Source organism: Ranitomeya variabilis, chromosome 5, assembly GCF_051348905.1.
Source record: "Ranitomeya variabilis isolate aRanVar5 chromosome 5, aRanVar5.hap1, whole genome shotgun sequence".
Taxonomy (NCBI): Eukaryota; Metazoa; Chordata; class Amphibia; order Anura; family Dendrobatidae; genus Ranitomeya; species Ranitomeya variabilis.
Genome location: NC_135236.1, coordinates 682,075,599 through 682,094,217, shown reverse-complemented (window position 1 = coordinate 682,094,217; position 18,619 = coordinate 682,075,599). Strand labels below are relative to the sequence as shown.

General features: G+C 45.9%; 1 protein-coding gene across 3 annotated transcripts in view; it reads right to left on the bottom strand.

Moving 5' to 3' along the window:
* Positions 1 to 3,610: 3,610 nt before the first annotated feature.
* LOC143777113 (zinc finger CCCH-type antiviral protein 1-like) overlaps positions 3,611 to 18,619 on the bottom strand; it is a 29,266-nt gene continuing 14,257 nt past the window's right edge. For all 3 annotated transcript variants that reach the window (XM_077267149.1, XM_077267150.1, XM_077267151.1), the window contains exons 4-13: positions 10,228 to 11,025; positions 9,613 to 9,687; positions 9,404 to 9,527; positions 9,070 to 9,232; positions 8,702 to 8,822; positions 8,429 to 8,525; positions 7,652 to 7,805; positions 7,441 to 7,571; positions 7,079 to 7,230; positions 3,611 to 4,945 (exon numbers count right to left, since the gene is read on the bottom strand). In XM_077267149.1, coding sequence (XP_077123264.1) covers positions 4,671 to 4,945; positions 7,079 to 7,230; positions 7,441 to 7,571; positions 7,652 to 7,805; positions 8,429 to 8,525; positions 8,702 to 8,822; positions 9,070 to 9,232; positions 9,404 to 9,527; positions 9,613 to 9,687; positions 10,228 to 11,025 — 2,090 coding nt within the window. In that variant the 3' untranslated portion in view covers positions 3,611 to 4,670. The remainder of the gene's footprint in view (positions 4,946 to 7,078; positions 7,231 to 7,440; positions 7,572 to 7,651; positions 7,806 to 8,428; positions 8,526 to 8,701; positions 8,823 to 9,069; positions 9,233 to 9,403; positions 9,528 to 9,612; positions 9,688 to 10,227; positions 11,026 to 18,619) is intronic.

The window sequence follows — 18,619 nt, the reverse complement described above, 5'->3', positions numbered from 1 at the left end:
TAAATTCTAGGAATTTAGGACCTGAGAATGACGTCCGCGGCTTGTGATTGGTCGCGTTGCGGTCACATGGGCCGTCGCGACCAATCACAAAGCCGTGACGTCACGGAAGGCCCTGGACGCGCTCATTTTAACCAAAGCAGGCCGCCGGTTCCCTCGGTAAGTTGCAGGGGCCGCCGGACAGGTGAGTATATCAATATTTTTTATTTTAATTCTTTATTTTACACTTAAATATGGATCCCAGGGCCTGAAGGAGAGTTTCCTCTCCTTCAGACCCTGGGAACGACAGTATCCCATTGCAGTGCATTGGGTTTCGGCCGACCCCGACCCCGACTTTTTTATAGGATCGGCCAATTTCACTCGACCCGACTTTTGAGAAAGTCGGGTTTCGTGAAACCCGACCCGATCCTATAAAAGTTAAGGTCGCTCAACCCTAGTCTGGAGGAATCATGTTTACAGTGCATAGCGGTCTCTTAAAGGGACATAGAACAATTTATGAGTGTGTGAATGAGTGGATGAGACCTGTGGATCAGGTCAATACAAGGGTTAAGAAATGTATAATTGTCATGTAAAATAAAATTTTTTATCTGTTTATTACACAACGGACTCCTGCAATGTAAATGAGTCAGAAGGGAGGAGCTTGTGCTTGCTCAGCCAGGTATGGATCAGTACTGACTTTCACGCACTGTCTGCTGAGGCTACGATTACACCGGACACACCATCTGCCTACCTGACTGTTGACTGTCTGCAGCCACTAGTGCCAGTAGTCCCCACTCTGCCCGGCATCTACTCACTGTCCATGATGCCAGCTATACTGTAGCATTTTTAGGTCAATTTTTGGACCAGCTTGGCCACAACAAGTCATAGTTTCTTCATTTTGAAAACAGTACACCTGTTTTGTCTCCCTAAAGAAGGGGATAATTTTTAGGCAGCTTGAAAAAATTATTTCCAGTTCCATAATCATTTTGTGATTAGCAAACCAGTTGCAGACCCCAAAAAAGGGATAATTTTTCAATCCTAGTTGAGAAAAAAAAAATTATTTTGAAAACCGTGCCGTACACCTGTTTTTTTTCTCTCCCTAATAAAATAATTTTTGGACCGTTTCTGAAAAAGCCATTGCTACTTTATTTACCCAAGACTTATATTTTTTGGAGGAATATCAAGAGCTTATTGTTCCATGACAAATGTTTGGAAATGCTACTATATATTCCATTTCCACTGCCTGTGTATAAACCCCACCCATGCATGCATCTGCCCGCAAAAAGGGATAATTTTTGGATCACTTATAAAATATAGGTAGCCTGCATGTGATGAAAAACATATTCCAATTTTTGAAAAGTAATCTAGGGGGTGACAACCCTGATAATATTGATGACCTGTCAAAATATATTCTGAACAATTTTTACATTTCTTTGAAGGAAAAAGGCAAGTTCTATCAAATATATATTTTTAAATACCTTTTTTTTTTTTAACTTTAGTGTGCCCATTGAGGAACTGAATCTTCAGTTGCTTGTACTTTATACTACAATTCCCCATTATTCCAATATATAGTAAAATCGGTGAGGACCACGATGGCAGACAAGGGGCTTTCAGCAGTCCCACCGGCTGCAGGGACAACACCCATTGGCTCCCTGTGATCGCCTCATAGTGGGCCGACGGGAGCTGGTGCGTGGGGACCTCAGAGTGTTACGTACATTTTTCAGGGTAATTGGACGTTTTACGATTCGTGGTGAATTTATTTACTTTGCATTTATTTTTTTTAACAAATTGAATCTGAATCAAAGTTCAGATAATCGGCTCATCACTGATTGTTTGGCATCTTCATTGATTTTACAGAATAATCTTTCCATTACTTGAACTTGTGTGTGTCTGTGTGCGGTAACGATACCGCCGATACTGTCGGTCAGAGCGCTGCGGGATTATGCTGGCAGATGTCAGCGGTGAAGCAGGCTTGGCCCGATGAGACTACTGCTCCCATCGGCCTATGTCTGATAAGTGACAGCAGGTGCTGCTGATGGGAGAGTAGTATCATCTGCCGGCGCCTGTGCTCACTTTAAAAAGAAAAAGTAAAATTACATACATATTCATTATTCACATATTACATACATATTGACACATAATATATACATAGAAATAAAAACCCATTATACTCACTGAATTTCAAATCCCCGACGTCCTCGTCTCCTAGAAATAACATAAAATAATAAACCAACACATACTCCCTGTCCGCCGTAGTCCAAGGTAATCCAAATTGTCCCTCGGCGATCTCACGTGTGGAACAGTCATATCGGGAGATGCGACCGCTCTACCCGACCGGCGATACACTGACAGGAGAAAATAGCCCCCGCAGTGTATCAGCTGGTCGGCTCTGTGCTGCCACTTACAGCACCGCTGCGTGGGAAATGTATTACACAGCGTTACTGCCATAAAGTTTCCAAAATGGGGTCACATGTGGGGCGTTTCCACTGTTTAAGCATATCAAGGGCTCTCCAAATGGGACATGACGTCCGCTGATGATTCCAGGAAATGTTATATTCAAAAAGTCAAATGACGCTCCTTCCCTTCCGAGCCCTGCCGTGCACCAAAACAGTAGTTTTCCCCCTCATATGGGGTGTTGGCACACTCAAGAGAAATTGAACAACAAATTGTAAGGTGCAATTTCTACTGTTACCCTTATGAAAATGCAACATTTTGGGCTAAAAACAAATTTGTGGGGAAAATTTTTATTTTTTTTACCTCAATGTTATAAACTTCTGTGAAGCACCTGAGGGTTCATTGTGCTCACCACACGTCTAGATAAGTTCACTGAGGGGTCTAGTTTCCAAATTGGTGTCGCGTGTGGGGTATTTTCACCATTTAGGCACATCAGGAGCTCTCCAAAGGTGACATGGCGTCCGCCAATTGTTCCAGCAAATTTTGCATTCAAAACGTCAAATGTCGCTCCTTCCCTTCCGAGCTCTGCCATGTGGCTAAACAGTGGTTTTCGCCCTCATATGGGGTATTGGCGTACTCAGAAAAAATGGACCCCAAAATTTGTTGTGTCATTTCTCCTGTTACCCTTGTCAAAATAAAAAAATTTGGATCACAAGTCAATTTTTTGTGAAAAAAAAAGTTAAATGTTATTTTTTTCCCAAAAAATTCCTGTGAAGCACCTAAAGGGTTAATAAACTTCTTCAATGTGGTTTTGCGCACCTTGAGGGGTGCAGTTTTTAGAATGGTGTCACTTTTGGGCATTTTCTATCACATAGACCCCTCAAAGTGACTTCAAATGTGAGGTGGTCCCTAAAAAAAATGGTTTTATAAATTTTGTTAAAAAAAAATGAGAAATCGCTGGTCAACTTTTAACCCTTATAACTTCCTAACAAAAATAAATTGTGGTTCCAAAATTGTGCTGATGTAAAGTAGACATGTGGGAAATGTAACGGTCATGTACCCACTTCTCAGTACATGATTGGGGTTGCGCCTGCTGCAAGGGTTAATCTATCTCCCCTCTCTCAGTCCGGCATTCAACCTCTGTCCTATGCTGTAATGGGAGCATAAATTACACCCTGACACAGTCCACACACCCGCTCATACACGCTGCCACCACTCATTGAACACACGGGCGATGAGTCCCGGAAATATTACTACTACTGTCTGCCAATCATAAGGCTCACACACTTTAAGGCTATGGATTCTTTAGAGTATACAAGGTTCAGACTTATTAAAGTTCTAAGCTTTAATAGAAAAGGTACAGTGCTTACAATAAAAAAAGGTATAAAAATATGGGAATAAAGAGTGACATACAAATATGCAAAAACAATTACTAAATCAAATCGAGAAAACTTACAGAAATATCAAACTTTGCATTCTGATTCTCTGTCCCTGAGGGAGGGAGAAATATGGAATGGATCACGTCCGCTTCCAGGCTGCCCTCACATGTGAACATCTTTCTTTGTGTGTAGGCCTAATTTATAGAGTCAACCTGGAGGTCAAATTTCTAGACCAGGCTCTCAGGTTAATATTATAATTGCTAGTTTGTGACTGGACCATGGCCACTTTACCAATGAATATATTATTTCCTCTGAAACTCCTTGTGTAACGTTTCTCATAGATAGGTAGTGTCAGGCTGTAATTGACATCTCTCTTCAAAAGGGCCAGAAGGTGTGAAATGTTTCCCCTTCCGGGTTCTTAGCCAGACCCCCTGGCGAGATTGGATACAGGAGACTGCTTTCTCAGGATAACATATGCTGTGAGACCTGCAGTCTCCGGACAGATGTTAAAATGTTAAATTACTGCTAGACATACATTCATACCTATACATATTTCACTACAGTTACTTATTAAGTATTTAGTGTGACATATCTCTGTGCTTTAAAGGCATGAAAATTCAAATTTGGAAAATTGCTACATTTTTCAAATTTTCACCAAATTTCTGTTTTTTTTTCACAAATAAACGCAAATCATACCAAAATAAATTTTTAGCACTATCATGAAGTACAATATGGCACGAAAAAACAATCTCAAAATCACTGGGATCTGTTAAAGCAATCCAATGTTATGACCTCATGAAATGACAGTGGTCAGAATTGTAAAAATCCGCCCGGTCATTAACGAGGCAGAGGCCGACTGGGTGAAGTTAACCTCCTATTCTGGAGTGATGTAATCTCATCACCAGTTGTTTATTTAGCATTTTAGTAATTTTCCTGCTCTTCCTCATATTCCAGGAGATATTCCGGGTAGATCTGATGCTTCTCGAACACCACAAAGATGGAGGGGCTGATGATGTTGTCCACACAGGAGTCATAGTACCGCGAGCTGCCGGGTCTCAGTGGTGGGCGCTTCATTTGGGGGTTTCCCGTTACGTAGTCTCCCACCAGCACCCGAGCTATGAACATCGCCTGTGTCCCGCTAGACGTTGGTGTGGAGTAGATATGGGAGTACGAGGCGTCTCGGGCAAAGTAGCTTCCTATGAGGAGAACGACTACAGGTTACGAGAAACTCCTGAGTGATGGCGTCAGTAATAAATCACACATGATTGAAAGCCGAGGCTGTCAGGACATGCTGGAAGTTGCGGTTGTACAAGGCTGGAGAGCCACAACTTGACAACTTGTACATTACTTGTGCCACAGATGGAACCACAGTAACCAGAAGTCTCCTCTGCACTGATAAAACCTGATGAGAGTACCTATTCAATGTCTCTGTTAAAAAAAACTAGTCAATTGTGACCCCAAGTGATCCATAGAATGAAGTTCTGGAACCCAGGACCTGGGGTCTACAGAGATCCACATGACTGGAGTAATCGATGCACCTCCGATCCAGTCAAGATGGAAGTCTTCAAAGCCGGGCTTATAGGCTACAAAGTTCTGTTCTAGGGGTCATTTGGGGTCCGGTAAGTTATCTCCTGTTTGTTATCTTGGATATAACCCTTGAAGGTCGCTCAGGGTCATCCAAGGGAAAACAAACAGTCCAACAATCGGAGCATTTACAGGTCCTTCTCAAAAAATTAGCATATAGTGTTAAATTTCATTATTTACCATAATGTAATGATTACAATTAAACTTTCATATATTATAGATTCATTATCCACCAACTGAAATTTGTCAGGTCTTTTATTGTTTTAATACTGATGATTTTGGCCTACAACTCCTGATAACCCAAAAAACCTGTCTCAATAAATTAGCATATTTCACCCGTCCAATCAAATAAAAGTGTTTTTTAATAACAAACAAAAAAACCATCAAATAATAATGTTCAGTTATGCACTCAATACTTGGTCGGGAATCCTTTGGCAGAAATGACTGCTTCAATGCGGCGTGGCATGGAGGCAATCAGCCTGTGACACTGCTGAGATGTTATGGAGGCCCAGGATGCTTCAATAGCGGCCTTAAGCTCATCCAGAGTGTTGGGTCTTGCGTCTCTCAACTTTCTCTTCACAATATCCCACAGATTCTCTATGGGGTTCAGGTCAGGAGAGTTGGCAGGCCAATTGAGCACAGTAATACCATGGTCAGTAAACCATTTACCAGTGGTTTTGGCACTGTGAGCAGGTGCCAGGTCGTGCTGAAAAATGAAATCTTCATCTCCATAAAGCATTTCAGCCGATGGAAGCATGAAGTGCTCCAAAATCTCCTGATAGCTAGCTGCATTGACCCTGCCCTTGATGAAACACAGTGGACCAACACCAGCAGCTGACATGGCACCCCACACCATCACTGACTGTGGGTACTTGACACTGGACTTCAGGCATTTTGGCATTTCCTTCTCCCCAGTCTTCCTCCAGACTCTGGCACCTTGATTTCCGAATGACATGCAAAATTTGCTTTCATCAGAAAAAAGTACTTGGGACCACTTAGCAACAGTCCAGTGCTGCTTCTCTGTAGCCCAGGTCAGGCGCTTCTGCCGCTGTTTACCTGGGGAATGCGGCACCTGTAGCCCATTTCCTGCACACGCCTGTGCACGGTGGCTCTGGATGTTTCCACACCAGACTCAGTCCACTGCTTCCTCAGGTTCCCCAAGGTCTGGAATCGGTCCTTCTCCACAATCTTCCTCAGGGTCCGGTCACCTCTTCTCGTTGTACAGCGTTTTCTGCCACATAGTTTCCTTCCAACAGACTTACCATTGAGGTGCCTTGATACAGCACTCTGGGAACAGCCTATTTGTTGAGAAATTTCTTTCTGGGTCTTACCCTCTTGCTTGAGGGTGTCAATGATGGCCTTCTTGACATCTGTCAGGTCGCTAGCCTTACCCATGATGGGGGTTTTGAGTAATGAACCAGGCAGGGAGTTTTTAAAAGCCTCAGGTATCTTTTGCATGTGTTTAGAGTTAATTAGTTGATTCAGAAGATTAGGGTAATAGGTCGTTTAGAGAACCTTTTCTTGATATGCTAATTTATTGAGACAGGTTTTTTGGGTTATCAGGAGTTGTAGGCCAAAATCATCAGTATTAAAACAATAAAAGACCTGACAAATTTCAGTTGGTGGATAATGAATCTATAATATATGAAAGTTTAATTGTAATCATTACATTATGGTAAATAATGAAATTTAACACTATATGCTAATTTTTTGAGAAGGACCTGTATTTGGATGCTGCTTCCTACCTTGTCCAAGCACGGTTCCGTGGGTGCCACAGATGCGCCAATCAAAATTCTGATCACAGATGGCATCGGTGTGCGTACTGTCTGTGCCATGAAACAATTGCATTTCTTTCACGTCTTGTCCCTGATTGACTTTTTTCATCTGTTCCTTTTGCCTTAAAAACAAAAAAATGACAAAAGAAAAGTCATAAAAGTGAAGAAATAGGATCACAGGGACTCGGGGCATTTTCTATCTGTAAGGTCCTGCCATCATTGTGAAGAAACCATGAGTTGGGGCATCCTGGTTCTGCTCCGGCTCTTATCTACCTCCCTATATGGGGCCCATATTAACCCCCGCCAGATGTGAGGGTGAAGAGCGGACGTACCACTGGAACACCTGCCAAAAAGATGGGTTCTGGAGACGCCATATCTTCTTCACCTCGTGCCTCCTGACCGTCTTGGAGAAGTTGCTGTCGATTTTTAAGAACTCGAAGGAAAAGTCAGAGACAAGAACTTTCTACAGAGGATAGAAGAAGATACGTGACCCCTCGTGTCCCTTGTCCTCCAGTCACACGTCATAGGGATTCCACACATTACCTTACAGCCAACCTCCGGCATGGCCTCAAGGTCCCAGGTCTTGGGGTAGAAGTCATTGTTCATGGGGGACGTTCCTGATTTCAGTGGGAGCGTTTCTAAGTTTAGAGGAGAGGTTCCTAATTTCAGAGGGGATTCAGCTGCTGCTGATCTGGTGCTGAAAGGATCAAAAATGTTATTAATAAAAAGGTGACACAGCGCCGTCCAGTAAGTGACACATCCAGAATGAAGAAGTTAAATGAAACGCGCGTCGGGGTAGAGGGATTTTTGTTTGTGCCATAAAGAAAAAAAAATTACTGCTTAGATAAAAATAATCCATTGCTTTTTCATAGGCCAAACTCTATAAACCCTTTGTGTTTCTCCATTATTCATTATCCATTATGAAGTCAAGCAATTGCTCCTATAGTTTACAGACACCAAACTTTTTGCTATTCTACCAAAAGGGACAATTTTTGGATCACCGTGGCTTCAGTCATCTGCCCTAAAAAGGGATAATTTTTGGATCATAGGCGTCTATGTTGAGGCCTCTTTGACATTACTATCCCTATGCTTGTACTAAAGAGCTTGAAAGGGCTTGGATATAGTCCTAGGAGGCCTCAGAGTGTTACACACATCTTTTCAGGGAAATTAGAAGCTTTGGTCTACTTTCAATTCGCGTCTAATTGATTAATTGCAAATGATATTTCCTAGGCAAAGTTGGCCACACAGGTGTATTAGAATTTCAGAAGGTTCAATAATTTCTGAAATCTTTCCATCTATTATAATATGCACTGAGTTTACCTTCCTCTCAATAATTTCACATCCTCAAAGTTCAGAAATTTCGGTCTCCTGCGCACGTCTCTCTCTGTCTTGAACATGATGTTCTTCTGCTTCATATCTATGAAATTAGACAATTGTTGAAAAGGAAACTTATATCCCATAGGGATAGTCCACGTTTGCTTCATGTCAGTGCAGGACATTATTGGGGAGTGAAGCCAAAGCTGAACCTTGTGGCCCATCAGGTGCCGACATTGGTAAAAATGCCATTTATCACCACATTATCCATGTCCGTACCTCGGAAACTCATCTCATAGTTGTGTATACCGGCAGCGAATGGAATGGCAGCATTGGCATCGGCAAGATATATGTTCTCCAGATATGAGGATGAGATGGTGGCGCTCATGTGATTCACAATCTAAATAAATAGAACATCGGTAGAAAATATTTCATTCTCCCGGTGGTTCTGATTTTTGCCGGTGCCCACCACAAAATCTTTAATAAGTATATCCAAACTATTGTGTATTATTGGTAATATTTGTCTCTTCATGCAAAGCAGAGAGACCTTGTGGGCCACTTAGCCTCTAGAGCCAAGTATAACCATAAACTCTGCACCTTGTTAAGCTCCACCCCTGAGGATCGACCATTATTAATTGCGCACTTACAGATTGGCCATACTGTATCAAGCTGCCATATTCATCCCTCCAGTACCACAGCCATTCAGTGGTGAGGACATATTCAGACGGCTTCATGACCGATGATACAGTGGAGAGACGACGAACGCGGTGCCCACCAGATCTCATGGTCAGAAAGTCAATCAGAGGAACGCTGCAGAGGATAAGTGCGAAGAAGTTACCAGGTGATTCTACATCGAGAACGTGACCCACAGCAAGAAGATGTCCGATGTCAGTGGCATCATGTCTGGTCACTTATGTGGAGTTCCTCTTTAGTTCTTGTACATACATTATCATCTAACACTCAGTTCTTGATGACCTGTACCTGTCAACCTTTGGGTCACAGTAACTTTTCTCCACCTCCTCCATGTTGGGAACGTCTTCCCAGGTGATTCCTTTGTGAATCTGCCAGCGGTACGGCAGGTAGTAATGCATGTCCGGGCAATCCTCTGGGGATACAGGAGAACAGAGTGTTACCTGCACATCCAATTATCTAAGCGTAAATCTAACAATCCCTCCCTGGGGGTCACTTACTTCCTAGGCTGCAATATTTCCAAAGATTAGAAAGACAGATCTCCGGGACTCTGTCAGGATTAGGTTGATAAAAATCTGCAAAAAAAGATAATTAAAATAACATTTTTTTAATAAGGTTATCGACTCGCTACTCTCTAAAAACATCTTATAACTTTTTGAAGTAATTTTAAGATCTGCGACAAGTCAGACCTAAGTCTGTGCACCGACGTGTCTGCTGTCACCCTGCACCCAATACTGACAATGAGGAGACCATGGGAGTAAGGAAGCCCACATGGCAAACCTTCACCACTGAGCACCACCTGAACCCTAATCCTTTACTGATCTTACAGTCATCCTACCATACAAAACTTTCCTCCGATCACATCCAGAGCTGCAAAGAAAAAACCCTACATCTCTCACCAGACAGTGTGGAAAATCGGCAAATCGAAGGTGATAGAGTCTAAGTATATCATTATCTATACGGAGAATAAGCCAGGAGCGGTCAGAAGTCTGGGAGTCATCAGGGACAGCTTTGGATGTGACTAGAGTAACAACACAGTTATCAATTTCCGTTACTATAGATTGAACCTTTGAAACAAAAGATACAGGTACAGCCATAAGGATTACCAGTCATACCTGGAACCGTACATATGGGTGGAACCGGCGTCTGTGACCGGACCATGGAGTCTACTCGATTCTGCAGAGGAACAGAGGGACCTTTCGTAGGAGAATTATTGAGTCTGGTACAGGATGATGGAGCAGTGGAAGGGCCGGCTGCAGGAGGGGTACTGGGGCTCATGAAAGCAAAAACTGATTGACGGATGAATGGGCTTGTAGGAGAGGAGGTCACTGGTTTCTTCGGAGGAACAGATGGACCTTTATCAAGAGAATCAATCAATATCCTTTGTCTGGTATATACCATTGGTGGAACCATCACCTCTGGGACTAGGAAGGGCGCTGGCTTTGGTTTGAAAACGGACGACCCATTTAATGGGGTATTTACTTGTGGAGCATTAGCTGGTCCTGTGACGGTCACGGGTGGAGTAGGTAGTTTTGGCTGGAAAAAAGATACGCTTGTCAAAGGAGATGAAAGGTCAACTAATGGAGGGTTGGATGGGCTTGCAATGAAGGTGATTGTTGGTTCCTCCAAAGAACAAAATGAATCTTTTGTAAGATAATTAAATGATGTGGTACATAATGATGAAAGATCTTTGGAAATCCTTTCGTTAGGACAGGTACTTGATTCCATGAAGGTGCACATTGATTGAGGGATTGATGGACTGGCAGTACAGATGTTCACTGGTTTCTCAATTTGAACAGATGGACCTTCAGAAATTGAATCAAACAATCTGCATGATCTTGCTGGTCCTGTGGTGGTCACTGGTGTAGTATTTAGTTCTCGCTGGAAAACAGACGAAAGTCCAGCTGGCGTTCCTGTTGGTAAAATTATGGACGTATTATTGGTTATAAATATACATTGGATCAGTTGACAACAGCAATTCGATCCTAAATTATACTTAATGGAGGGACAGGAATGCTCTAAAAAGAATAAAAACTCACCTGTCCTAACTGTACCCCTCGCCCTGCTGATTGCGGCACTAGGCCTCTCTTGATCACATGAGGGGCCACAAACATCTCGACATGCCTCACATGACTGCACGGGCTCCTGCTGTAAGATCAGAAGAGCGCAGAGAAACCAGAGGAAACAAGCAGAGGAACCGGCAGGGAGCAGGAGAGGGAGACAAGCATAAGCTTATATTACTTTCCTTATGTCTTTTCTAACATTGAACACTGCTCCCACCGCAGGCAGAATTGGCTCCAGAGAAGAGAGAGTGGAGTGGACACGCTTTTGGGATGTTGCTGAGGTTAGAGTAACAGGCCTCAGTGGAAAGTCTACGACATCAAGGTGTCGCGTCGGCCATCACCTGACAAGTCCTGGATCCCACACAGGAGGACTCTGAGTTCTGCCTGTGCTAGTCAGGACCAGGATTCGTGTCCCACGCCAGTAAAGCCCAAGAGACCAGATGTCGCCTGTCAAGAGCTGAGGCCCAATCCACTCCCAACAGACTTCTTTCAATGGTCAACCTAAGAAGATCCATGAGGAGACTGCCACAGGGCTGGCTGGGATTAGGGTCTCTGTGCCGACACCGCTGGAACGGCTAGCATCGAGGCGAGTACAGTTGTTATTATTTTACAAGGGAGAGACATTAGGATTTGGAAGACATTGTCCGAGTAGTGGATGACCCCTTTAAATGTGTTTTTGCCATTTTGATTGCTCATATGGTTTCTAATTGTTGAAGAGTAATATAAATATGTGGGTGTGCACCTTTTTCTATGGGTTGATAAAGACCCATGCAAGGGTGGAGTGTTCCTGTGTCCCTGTATTAAAGAAGAAGATGCTTTTTGGCCCTGTGGATGCTGTTGCCATCCTATGTTTGGCATACTTACAGATGAATTCATTTTTGGCGAGGTGATGTCCTACACTGGTGGATTTGGATCCTGGGGATTCTCACACTGCTGTGGACACTAATTTTACATGTGAGTCTGTTCGTTCCAAGACTGACTTCACTAAGGACAGTACGTTCACAAATTTGGAGGAAAGTGTCAGCAGAATTTTGGCTGAAGCACTGTCCAAAGGTAAGACTTTAAGTATTCCTTCTAATCAAGCTATCAAGAACATTTTTGAAGTGGAGGCTAAAAACCTATTTCCTACTTAAAATGTTGACTATTACCATGCACAATGCATCTCGTGAGGCATTGAGGACACACCTAAGACATACAGTATGTTCCTTAACGATAATCAATTATTCTGTAAAACATTTGAGCTCATGTTGAACAAATATGCATTTGACTTGATGCTTTCAAATATGGAATTTTTACAAGATGAAGTTGACTTCGGAAGAGTGAAGGCGCCTGAAGATCAAGTAAAATCTTTACTGACTTTACAAAGAAAAAACAGAATCTCTTCACTAACACTGGAATTAAATGGTGCACATGAACAGCATAAAGTGTTATGGAGTTTCGGCCTCTCGCAGCATACTAACTCTCCAACGCATGAAGATGGAAACTCCTTTGACTTGGTCTTCTCCCGGCTTTGCTCAGTGGACGATTTCACAAACTCCCCTCTCCCGCTCTCTGACCACAACCTTCTTTCATTCTCTATCAAGAACTGCCATCCCGCTCAGGTCACCCCCACTTTCCACGCTTATAGAAACATACAGGCCATTAACACCCAGAAACTTATGAAGAACTTGCAGTCCTCATTGGCCCCAATCTCCTCCATCTCATGTCCTGATTCTGCTCTGAAGCATTACAATGAAACCCTGCAAAGTTCCCTGGATGAAGCTGCACCTCCTATACATAGAACAGCTCGACACAGACGGCGACAACCGTGGCACACGCTGCAAACACGTTTCCTGCAGCGGTGCTCCAGGTGCGCCAAATGTCTGTGGAGAAAATCTAATCTACCCGAAGATTTCATCCACTATAAGTTCATGCTTAAAACATACAACTCTGCCCTTCACCTCTCCGAACAAACCTATTTCAACACCCTCATCACCTCACTGTCAAATAACCCTAAACATCTCTTTGACTCTTTCCAGTCCCTACTCAACCCAAGAGAGCAGGCCCCAACCACAGATCTCCACGCTGACGATCTGGCCAATTACTTCAAAGAAAAAATTGACCACATTCAACAGGAAATCATCTCCCAATCTCTTCATACCATGCACTGTCCTCCCTCCCCCACTGCATCTAGTTCACTCTCTGACTTTGAACCAGTTACAGAAGAAGAAGTAGTCGGGCTCCTTGCATCTTCTCGCCCGACCACTTGCACCAGTGACCCCATTCCGTCACATCTCCTCCAGTCCCTTTCCCCGGCTGTCACCTCTCACCTAACAAAAATATTCAACCTCTCTTTCTCTTCCAGTATCTTTCCCTTCTCATTTAAGCAAGCCATCATACATCCATTACTTAAAAAACCCTCCCTCGACCAAAACTGTGCCGCTAATTATAGACCTGTCTCTAATCTTCCCTTCATCTCTATACTCCTGGAACACCTGGTCCATTCCCGTCTTACCCGCTATCTCTCAGATAACTGTCTTCTCGACCCTCTTCAATCTGGTTTCCGCTCTTTACACTCTACTGAAACTGCCCTCACTAAAGTCTCTAATGACCTACTAACAGCTAAATCTAATGGTCACTACTCCATGCTAATCCTCTTGGATCTCTCCGCAGCATTCGACACTGTGGATCATCAGCTCCTCCTCACTTTGCTCCACTCCATCGGCCTCAAGGACACCGTTCTCTCTTAGTTCTCCTCCTATCTCTCTGACCGATTCTTCACTGTATGTGGAGTGCCCCCACACCGCCGCAGGGCCGAGGGGTACCCGGAGCCGGGCCTCTGGGTCTCAGTCCTGGGGTTGTCACGGTGGCTAGACCCGGTCCGTGGCCCTGTCTGTCAGTGGGGGACGTCCGGTGCAATAAGTGGTGGTGTAGCGGTGCAGTTGTGGGGTGCAGGTCGCGGTAAATAACGAGGACACCAGGTTGCAGTCTCTTTACCTCTTTACTGAAGATCTCTGGGTCCTCAGTCCGGAATACGGTTCACCAGGCTGCGCAAGTCCGGCCGGTCCAATGGCACCTCCAGAGTTCTCTTCACAGGTGGAAATCTGCGCCTTCCCCCTAGCGCTAGGTGTTGTGGTCCTTCCCTGCTGTGCTTACGGAAAGTACCCCACAACTGTTGTGTCTGTTTCTTAAGTTCCCTCACAACTCGATTAGATGATGTTCTGCTAATCCTCCGTCCCTCCCTGATGTTCTGGTTGGGACGGCACCCGTTTGACGGGTAGGCTCGGAGCTCTTCCGGGACCCTAGAGACGCCCCTCTCCACAAGTTGCCCCCCAAGACTGCATAGGTGATTTGAGTTAGACAGCCCGCCTTAGACTGACTGTCCTGCCGCTGTTTAGAGTATCGCTTGAAGCTGGATGTTGTAATACTCCCTCGGCGTTCCGGCCACCGGTAGTGCGCCTCAGTAGGGTGTTGCCTCGGTCTTACAGCACGACTCCTACTGGTGTTCTCCTATTGCTATGATCTCGTTTCTCACTCAGCACAATCTATCTCGCTTCTGATCCTTTCTTGGGCACCGCCACTATCCTGAGCAGGCACGGTCCCGTTACGTTCGTTCAAGTTGCCAAGCCTTTGTCAGGATCCCACCCCTGACAGAGACCCTACTGTATCTTCCCCCACAACACCCTCTGCCACAAGGTGTTGCCTGGTTCCAACCCAGTCAGCTTCTGACTAACTTCCTGCCTGACCCCCAGTTTACCCACTATGGTGGGGAGTGGCCTAGTGAATAGAACCCTTAGCTCCCCCCGGAGGCCTGGCTGTGAAATGTATTGGTGTCTGTGATACCTGATCAGATGAACCCCTTCAGTTCCATCAGACGCACCATAGCTCCCCTTAGTGGCGGAGCCACAGTACTGCAACGACCAGGACTCTGGGGCGCTGCACTCCCCCCTGGTTAAATCCAGTACTCCGGGACTGGGAAGAAAACAACAATACAAGTTAGCAAAAAGACATACAGTTTTTGTTGAGTGCAATAACAATAAGCATACTTGAACAGGCTTCCCTTTATGGGAGGTAAGGACACTTGAACGTTACAAACATGGTTAAATATCATAGCAACATGCTATGAACAACTCTTCTTACCCAACCGGGTATTCTACTTAGTGCAACATTGTTGAACAATAATTTAACTTTACCTTTAAGGACTTACACTCGGAATCCGCTAAAGACCTTCTTATAATCACATTATAAGGCAATTTAACTTTTACATTCTCCTTCTTTAGATCTGCAGGACCGCCTGTCCTATCGGCACCAGACCTACTGCCTCTCCTTTCTTACAGGACCGCTCCTTTCAGCCCGAGCCTTCTGTCTTTCAACTACTATACACAGTATAGAACATAACATTACTTTCAATTTAAGAGCACTGAGCCATCTCTATATGGCTCCTATGAGGACTCAGGGTTTACCTTCTATCCTCATTATCTATCAACATTATTAAACATTTCCTATAGAACATCAACCTTCTCATTATTTTCCTCACTAACATGCACGCTGGACACTTCGTCTATCCCTATGGGTCCACTGCGTCCTTCTTCTAGCTTTCACTTTCTTTCGGGAAACATTATCAGCATTCTTTTACAATTAACTAGTTCAATACATATAACTTTTACATGTAAACATTATCATTTTCCTTCAAGGCATCGTTATCACTTTACTGTTTTAAGGCAGTATTACTCATAAGTACACAGATGGACATCCCCTTTAAGAGGGGATCAAGTCTTTATGAGGTAGCATATCTTCTCAGGCTACCAGTCCATACTCATCAAAGGCTCCGGTGCGGTATCTTCGCAAAGAGTCTCTCTTTAAGTAAAACCAGTAGGGAGCGCCTTTAAGAAGGTGCAACTATTTACAATAAGTTTGTATCATGCACTGTTCATGATTGCGGCAGTTCTTAAAACTTGTGCAAAAACTCAGAAAAAATAAACAAAACACAATAGGGATCCCGGGTCAACAAAGGGATCCCTTTAAAAGTTAACCCTGAACGGGTTTAGCAGCAAAACAGGAAACAGTAACTATATACATACTCATGGTATCGAGGTTTATTCTTGTTCTGGCGGTCTTGGTCCCTGACCTCCGACCGCTGCGGCATCTGCGCCGGTAGCAGGTCCCGCAGGGGCCGTCAGACCACCCGGTGTCTGGATCTGAAGGCTGACCTTGCTTGCGAGTTCAGCAGCCGCTACTACGCGTACGGTGGTGATGGTCACAAGATCTGACAAATCTGGATCTGTCATGACCGGGGCAGCAGGTGACGCCCCCTCAGGCTCACATCGCCGAACATCCCGAGCACACCATCCTTGTGCGCTCCTGTGACGGGTGTACGTCACCTGGTCCCCCCTTCGTAGTGGATCGCCATTCCGGTCGCAGCAGGGAGTTTTCACATTGTAACTTGTAACAAAGACGTCAGTGGGTAGCCCCGGCTCCTGTATGGAACCCCAACCCCTCTTCGGGTGGAAGGCCAACACAGTCCCCCGCTTTACCACGCCTTTCCTGCCCTGCACAGACTTTTTGCGTTGCGTATCCGGTTGTCCAACCTCGTCTCGACCCTTCCAGTGATGGATTAGACATTGCTTATATTGCTCCCAAGTGAGCACGGCAAGGGTGAGGCCGTCCTCCCGGGCTCCATCCGGCCCGGTCCAGGGGGTGGCCCACCGGAGGACCACCCCGTCTGGGCCCACATCTATGGGTTCTCCCATCTGGGTTGGTAGCGGAGGCACTAGCTTCCCCATCGTGTTAGAGGTGAGGATCACCCGCTCCACCGAGAAGAAACTATTATTGCTGGGGTGAGGAGCGCTCACAGGAGCGAGATCGGTCGGGGGAACCGGACCGGTCAGGGGAGCAGAATCGGCCGGGGGAATAGGGGCGCTTTCCATACCTGCGCCTGATGTGATTCCACCGGTGTCGATCCGTTCCGCTGACAAGGACACTGGAATCGGCTGCAGCCCGGACCGCAGCTCCTCCGAGATGGTCTCCTGTGGTGGCCCCGCCCTCCATGGCTCCGTGGGCCCTCCATGGCTCCGTGGTCGGGATAGGTAGGCTCGGCTCCTCCGTCGGCGGCTCTAAGGAGTTCAGATCCCTCACCGGCGGTGGACGCGAGTCCGTCTCTGATGGGTAAGGGCAGGCCGGGATCACCCCGCTGTTGCTCGGACACTTGCTGCTCATCGTCGCTGTCGGGCATTCGGCGGCAACGCATGCACCTGGCTCCGCCATTTCTCCGAGGTCGGGCTCCGTCTTCACTTCGTCCCCGCTATTGCAAGTCAGGGGGCGGTCCTCTCCGTTGAGGCAGGTCATCGCCTTGCAGCAAGAGGCGCAGGGGGCGGTAGCCGTTTCTGGCGCCACTTCGATAGTCTCCTCCCATGGCACACCCTCCTTCTTCTTTGGCGCAGCAATGGCGGCGACTTTTGGCGGGAACTTTTGGCGGTAAATGGCGCAGCACAGTCTTTGCAATGAAGTACAGTCCAAGCACAATAAATCACAGTTCCAAGACACACATGACCTGATTCTTCAGGCTTAAGTAAATCCTGTTCGTGACGCCAAGTTGGAGCGCCCCCACACCGCCGCAGGGCCGAGGGGTACCCGGAGCCGGGCCTCTGGGTCTCAGTCCTGGGGTTGTCACGGTGGCTAGACCCAGTCCGTGGCCCTGTCTGTCAGTGGGGGACGTCCGGTGCAATAAGTGGTGGTGTAGCGGTGCAGTTGTGGGGTGCAGGTCGCGGTAAATAACGAGGACACCAGGTTGCAGTCTCTTTACCTCTTTACTGAAGATCTCTGGGTCCTCAGTCCGGAATACGGTTCACCAGGCTGCGCAAGTCCGGCCGGTCCAATGGCACCTCCAGAGTTCTCTTCATAGGTGGAAATCTGCGCCTTCCCCTTAGCGCTAGGTGTTGTGGTCCTTCCCTGCTGTGCTTACGGAAAGTCCCCACAACTGTTGTGTCTGTTTCTTAAGTTCCCTCACAACTCGATTAGATGATGTTCTGCTAATCCTCCGTCCCTCCCTGATGTTCTGGTTGGGACGGCACCCGTTTGACGGGTAGGCTCGGAGCTCTTCCGGAACCCTAGAGACGCCCCTCTCCACAAGTTGCCCCCCAAGACTGCATAGGTGATTTGAGTTAGACAGCCCGCCTTAGACTGACTGTCCTGCCGCTGTTTAGAGTATTGCTTGAAGCTGGATATTATGATACTCTCTCGGCGTTCCGGCCACCGGTAGTGCGCCTCAGTAGGGTGTTGCTTTGGTCTTACAGCACGACTCCTACTGGTGTTCTCCTATTGCTATGATCTCGTTTCTCACTCAGCACAATCTATCTCGCTTCTGATCCTTTCTTGGGCACCGCCGCTATCCTGAGCAGGCACGGTCCCGTTACGTTCGTTCAAGTTGCCAAGCCTCTGTCAGGATCCCACCCCTGACAGAGACCCT